The 7186-nt window shown below is 40.8% G+C and overlaps 1 protein-coding gene across 2 annotated transcripts in view; it reads right to left on the bottom strand.

The window, feature by feature from the left end:
• schip1 (schwannomin interacting protein 1) overlaps window positions 1-7186 on the bottom strand; it is a 275998-nt gene that overhangs the window by 172886 nt on the left and 95926 nt on the right. For both annotated transcript variants that reach the window (XM_085184870.1, XM_085184869.1), the window contains exons 6-8: window positions 5964-6028; window positions 4274-4345; window positions 2984-3119 (exon numbers count right to left, since the gene is read on the bottom strand). In XM_085184870.1, the coding sequence (XP_085040996.1) occupies window positions 2984-3119; window positions 4274-4345; window positions 5964-6028 (273 nt within the window). The remainder of the gene's footprint in view (window positions 1-2983; window positions 3120-4273; window positions 4346-5963; window positions 6029-7186) is intronic.

Consider the following 7186-nt stretch of genomic DNA (forward strand, 5'->3'; position numbering starts at 1 on the left):
AAGATAACTTTTAAAAACACCAGTATAGGCTCATGAGGCCTTGATGGTAAAAAACTACATTTCCGGGAAATGACGTCACTTCCGGTTTCGGGCAGGTAATGGCGGACAAGCGTAAGTTCGCGCTGACGTCTATTTCAACATAGGAAGTGTTATGAACAGCTGATCGGATCAGCAAAGCGTGTTTCTGGAATATTATGTTTTTGTTGCTGCAAGCGCTTTTTATGCAGTTTTTGCAAAGTTATATGTGGAAGGAAACTGTGACCGAGGACAAGCTGATGGCATAAGATGTAAGTACAACTCCTCCGGTTTCATATGCAAAAAAAATGATTGCGCTAGCTTACGTGGTTCTGGTTCTACAGGGATTTAAAAATAGTTATGCAAAACAGAGCCTGCCGCTCTGACCGGCTTTAAAGGGTTAAACACACACAAGGGGGGGGGGGGGGGGGGGGAAGAAAAACACCCACCCACACAAAGTCACACACATGCTGCAGAGTAATGCAGCAAGGTTTTGTCAAAGACTGATGTTGTAGTCGCAAAGGTTAGAAACTCAATCACTTTAGGGATGGCTCCCACGTCACCGTGTCTCAAGAAAATATGACTCCATCCCGCATATGTGTGTGTGTGTGTGTGTGTGTGTGTGTGTTTATCCATGAATGTACAAACACCAATGTGTGCTGAGAATGAATAGCTGGGTCAACAGAAATGAAACAGGGCGGAGATGTCACAACCAGCAAAAACATTACAGTAAAGGCAGGACGACTAAACAAAGGGAGGGAACGGTCAGAAAGCGAGAGAACCTGTGTGAAGCGAGACAGCGTCAACATAATAGCGCAGATTTCGCTGGGCTATTGCGATCAATTCTCTTGAAATCACGAGAGAGCAGAAGCTGACTCTTCCTTTCTCACAGAGGAGGGCAGATTTACAGCATCAGCACATTCAACCGGTGAAGCAACGTCTGTTTTTCATCCGCCTTTCCTCTCCGCCACTCTCCTCCGTCTCCCGTGACCTTAGGGTCTATTACACGCACGCTCCCGCTCTCTCTTTCTCTCTCGGTGATGATCATCTGGCCTTGTCAGCAGGTTGAAGTCACTGAGCTAAGCATTTCCCCGCCACATAAACGATGTCTCTTTTGTGTGTGTTTGTGTGCTGTTGTCGTGCGTACAAACTTGGCTGATGGCATTATACGCAAACATTCAGGATGGACGCGTGCGTATAACGTCATCAACCACCAGCTGCGAATCTTATAGGTCGCCTGACAGCTTCTAAGCCAGCAGATTGTATTTCTGTCCCACAGCACTCTGTATTCTCTTCACTCATAACCCACTCGACCCCCTTTTGTCCTCAAGAATCCAAATCCAAATCTTCTTCAGTGTAAAAGCTTTTCTCTGTAGTGACTGAGTGGACAAGTACCACCTAAGTGTGCTCAAATGCAGAACTCTCCCAGCCGTCTCTGAGATTTTAACCTGCCTGTTGACTTCAGGCTCAGAGATTAGTAGAGGAGTGTACACACACTTGCTATTCAGCCAGGAGGCTGAAGACGACGTCAGTACAGAATTATAATGACCACAACAGAAGCAGTAGAGAAAATCCCAGGGATTTACTGTGGTCTGGTTAAATGGAAGATCGGAGGATGTGCTGAATGAGAATGGCATTTCGGCTGCTCTCCGTTCTCAGCGTGCGCTTGCTCTGAGAGTGTGTTTAAGAGAGACCACATCCCCGTATATTTACTCTTTGATAGTGGCTGGTTCGAAGTTTGCAGAGCAAATAAACTGGCTTTAAGATACTGCCCCCTTGTGGACACAAGTGGGACTACGAGCACAGTTTCACAGTCTCTACAAAAGGCTTGACAAGAAAAGTGAGAAAAATTTGTGAATTTTCTGCATTTATGTAAAAATAAAGTCTCATGTGAGAAAAAGAAGAAATCCAAAACACTGTTGTATTTCATCTAATAAAATTAAAATATACTGTTTGTTTCTACACAGCAAATTAAAGTAGAAAGAAAAACAATCAACACCATTCAATAAAACAAAACAGGAATGTGTAGGTTGAAGCTACTTTGACTTGTCCTCGACTGATTTGTTTGCATAAAGCTGGCGAGCACAGTGACTGCTCTTACTCACGCTGCTAAAATGACACAAAATACTAAATGAGGTAAACCACACACCCCAAAGTCACACCCAAAGGCTTAAAGCAGCCAAATAAGCTAACTAACATCTCTGCTCATGTGTCTTTAACAAGACGGCACAAAGAAACCAAAGAAAGAAACCTTTACACGACTAAATTGGAGAGAACACACAACATCTGGCATTCATCCCAGAGTAGTACAGTAGAGGGAGCCCAGTAATTATAAGCTACTGTGCTGCTCGCCATGTTAAAGGGGAAATTAATTCCTACATGTCACGGTCCCTCCTAAGGAAAGGTTTGGTAATGCAGCAATGCAATATCCCTAAAAGTCAAGTAAAACAACAAAGGTTTAAACAACTAAATTCCACATTGCAGAGCGACCAAATTAGAGGCCAGACATTTTGCCTTGATAAAAATATATATGAACAAAAACAAAATTAGCTGAGCTGAATGGAAACATTCAATCAATTCACTTCAGTTTTATTTATACAGCACCAAATTACTGCAACAGTCCCCTCCACTATGTTGTAAAGTAAAGACCCTACCGATCTACACTTCTGAAGCTCAGATGAGATCTTATGAACAAGTAGTGCAGAACAAACAGGTAAATCAAAAGGATTTGTTGGTTGCCACTGTACTGTCACATACTTCTAACACAAGCCTGCATATAGAATGACATATTGTTAACATACAACGACTGCGCCAACCAACATGTGACTATTGGCAGTCATTTCTAGTCATTTGTCACACACACACACCCTCAGACACGCAGCCTCCTCAAATGCTATCACACATGTAGCATGCTGTTTAAAGCCATACATTTGTAATAGAAAATTTGCTTGACATGGGCGTGACTTACTGGGGTGCTGCCGTCTGACAGGGTCAACATGCTGATTGACGTGCTCATCTTATCGGACGAGGAGAGGGACGGTGGGGAAGGGCTCCTTTTCTCCACTTCCTGTCGCTGCAGGAAGTCACGCCAAGCCCGCTGAATACTGCATGTAAAAGATAAAGAAAGATTCATCTGAACTGTGACTCACTGAAAGCTACAGAGAGGTAAACAGGCACAAACACTTTCAAATCTCATGAACGCAATGACGGAAATTAACACAATAGTAGTTATACACAAGAAATGAAGCACTTTATTAAATGTTTTTTTAATGACTGCAATTAACCCTTTAAAGCCGGTCGGAGCGGGCACGCTCTGTTTTGCGTAACTATTTTTAAATCCCGGTAGCTCTGCAACCACGTGAGCTAGCGCAATAATTTTTTTTGCATATGAAACCAGATGAGTTGTACTTACATCTTATGCCATCAGCTTGTCATCGGTCACAGTTTCCTTCCACATATAGCTTTGCAAAAACTGCATAAAAAGCACTTGCAGCAACAAAAACATAATATTCCAGAAACACGCTTTGCCGATCCGATCAGCTGTTCATAACACTTTCTACATTGGATTAGACGTCAGCGCGAACTATCGCATGTCCGCCATGACCTGCCCGAAACCGGAAGTGACGTCATTTTCGCGGAAATGTAGTTTTTTACCGTCCGGGCCTCAATGAGCCTATACTGGTGTTTTTAAAAGTTATGTTTGACTTTATGACTTTCTGTGTCGTTTCTGGGATGCTTAGGACTCATATTGCACTGCTGGAAATAGTTTATTTTGATGCACATGCTGCTTTTTTGCAAATTTGCATCATAATATTTATTTTCGTTTTTCCTGCAGTGTATAAAAATTGGTGTATTTCAAAAATAAAACTATGAAGGCACTCAAAATAAATTTCCTGTGGTGGGAAACTATTTTGTGCAACTTTTTTGTATTTACAGTTTTGAGGGATAAACCTCTTAAATTTCTCTAACTAGAAATATATGTTAAAAAAACAAAAACGATTTTCAATTTTTTTGTAGTTTATTGCACTTTTTTGCAATTTATGTAATCACTATGCACTTAATTCATACATATTATTAAAATCTAGGCTGTAATGGTTGTATTGTTGTATAGCAACTTGAAATGCTCCCAAAAATGGCTCCACAGCATGTAAAAATATAAAGTAAGCTCTGGCGGACTTGGTTCTATGGTAGGTCTTAAAGGGTTAAAACAAAAGTCTGCAAATGGCCCCTTTTTTAGACAGATAAAAGAAATACTCACATCAACACCTTGTTCTCAATTGGTGGCAGGTTGACATTGATGTTGTCGTCTAGGTTCATAGTCAGGTGATTACTGAGCAGAAGAAAAGGGGAAAGGTGTAAAGACATTCAAAGAACAACAGAAAGAAAATGCTAGAAAATGCTTGCGATGGAGGAGTTTCTGAAGAAATTCCGAGCACAGTTTCATGGGTTTGCATGCGATGGTGGAGCTGCTGGGATGAGTAAGTAAACAGAAGCAGCCACAGTCTCGATTGAAAATATCAACCGTAACCTGATCGTCATTTGCTGAATCATTCACAAGTTAGTGGTTGCCGTGTTTGATGCTGTAGTGCACGTTGAAGTGCAGAGTCATATTCACACGTTGTCTGACTCTCAAACTCAAAAGTCTGCTGATGATCAGCAGCAGAAAAAAGCAGAAAAGTCTGTCACTAAAGACTGTGGTCGTCGTCTGACACGTAAGAATTACTGCAGCGGGAAATTTATGTGTTATTTTCTGAATTGACATAATTGGAAGGGGGATATAATTCTGGCATACTGAACTGTTTGCATTGTTACAATCTGATTGGATCCCCTGTGTCTGAAGAGCAGTGTTGGTCAAGTTACTTGAAAAAAGTAATCAATAACTAATTATTGATTACTTCCCCAAAAAAGTAATCCCGTTACTTTACTGATTACTTATTTTCAAAAGTAATTAATTACTTAGTTACTTAGTTACTTTTTAAAAACACGATTTACAACCTGAATAGGTGATAAAGTGATAGATCTTTCAGCCCAATTCTACTTTTTCTACATAATCCATCATACAAAATGTAATCAAATGGAAAAGTCTCTTTTAAAACTTGTTTTATTAGTTTTAATCTTTTAACTTTATGCATGAAGCAAACATTTAATTATCTGCAACATTCTCTAGGTTTAACATTTAAACCTATTTTCTGCACATTCCAGCACATAAAATAAAATATTTTTTTGTGTTTATACTCAGTCTTTCAAATAGATGCAAGTAAAACACAGCAGAAAATAAATAACATCAAAGACTAGCGGTCCTGTTGCTCTATTTTCACCTGTAAAGCAGGAGTAGGATAGGCGGAAGTTTACCCTGGTGCAGGTGTGCAGCGGTCAGTGGAAGAATCCGCGAGTTTCTCTGTGAGTTTCCCATTACGTCGTAGCGCACGCGGCGCTTGTTTAGGGGGTTTTCTTCCCACGCACAACGGACACTAATGTTTTTGTCACTTTTTATGGAATCAAACTCAAAGTAAGGTCAGTACTTCCACGCTTTAAACGCTGCACGCTCATACTCTCTCTGCACTCGATATATGATCCATTGTTGATCTGCACACAGCTGTTGTCACGAACGTCGCACTCGCTTACGTCACTGTCATGAGACATTCTCGCAAAAAATCAGCTTTAGTAACGCAGTAACGCAGCGTTCCTATGGGAAAGTAACGGTAATCTAATTACCATTTTTGCAACAGTAATCCCTTACTTTACTCGTTACTTGAAAAAAGTAATCAGATTACAGTGCCCATCTCTGCTGAAGAGGAAAACATGCGACTGAGAATACTGCGCATTTGATTGCATTAAAAAACACACCGTGATACTCTCGTAAATGCTGTAGTCAGACTTGAAGTCATAAATATAAATATATAGGACTACTCTGGGTCGGTTATGTGTGCACGTATAACCAAACTCACCTGTGCAGCTGGAAGCCTTCATTATTAACATGCTTGTAGCCACTCTGGAGGCTCTTGAGATGAATCTGTGTAAGAGATACACAAGAGGGACAAATACAGAGTCAAGCAGCTGGGAACAGGAGGAGGAGGAGGCGATGAGATGAGGAAGATGAGAGGAGATCCCAGCATTTTGTGTGTGCGTGCACAAATATGAATGAATGTGTGCCAGATGTGTGATCATTGTGCTGAGATCAGGGACCCCTGAGGGATGTGGTTTGGCAGCATTTTGGTTCACTTAAATGTTTTCTTGAGATGTTAGTAAAGTAAGCTTTGAAAAAATCGGGCCATTTGAGCTGGCTCAGCATTTTCCAGGCATTTGGATCAGAAGCACACAGAGAGAAAGAGAGAGAGAGAGAGAGACCAGGGCAGAGCAAATAAGTCGCAAAGGACATCATTGATGTAGCTATGGCACAGCTGTACAGATGTGCCAATCACATTGGAGATTAGAGCAGTAAAACTTTACTCCTCTACTAAAATTACTTTTAGCTCCATCCTCCAGTCCTCGCCAGCTGCTCTCCTCCCCTCGGCTCCATTCTTGAGTTTTAATAGTGCTTTATAATGAGGACAGGCCTGCCTCTACATAATTGAACATACTAATTCAATTACAAAGGAGCAACAATGTTTAAGTGGAGCATTTCTTCCTGATGAGCTAAGCGAGTCGCATCGGGGCACCGAGCATCTATCAGCGTCATCCCAGTGTATTTGTGGATGTGTGTTTATGGGCAAACTTCAATTTTATTTGGCTATCATTGTTATTAATTCATTACTGCATAATGACCTATGCACGAAAGAATATATTGCATCTATTAAATAGCAAAGTGGGCCGTAAAGAAACCTGCACAAAGAAATATTTTTGCAGCTCACACATGTATGACCGCATCTAAGACAAATCACCACACTCAAGTGGTTAGCTGATGCTTTGGTTCTAGGTGTTTAATATTCATTATATATATTGATATATAAGTTCCCCACTTAATAACTATGCAAGAGTGTCCTGTGCTTCTGAAGTGTTACTTACACAAACGTAGTACATAAATAGTGTGTGTAAAACAGTGTAGGAACCACTGTCTTACTATATTATAGAACTAGGCTTATAAAAATATCTTGTTTGGCTGTTTGCTTAATTTCAGTGTGACAGGCAGTGTTGTTTTTTTCTCATTTCTCTGCCTCCCAGAAGGAACAAG

The sequence above is a fragment of the Neolamprologus multifasciatus genome, chromosome 14, assembly GCF_963576455.1.
Source record: "Neolamprologus multifasciatus chromosome 14, fNeoMul1.2, whole genome shotgun sequence".
Classification (NCBI taxonomy): domain Eukaryota; kingdom Metazoa; phylum Chordata; class Actinopteri; order Cichliformes; family Cichlidae; genus Neolamprologus; species Neolamprologus multifasciatus.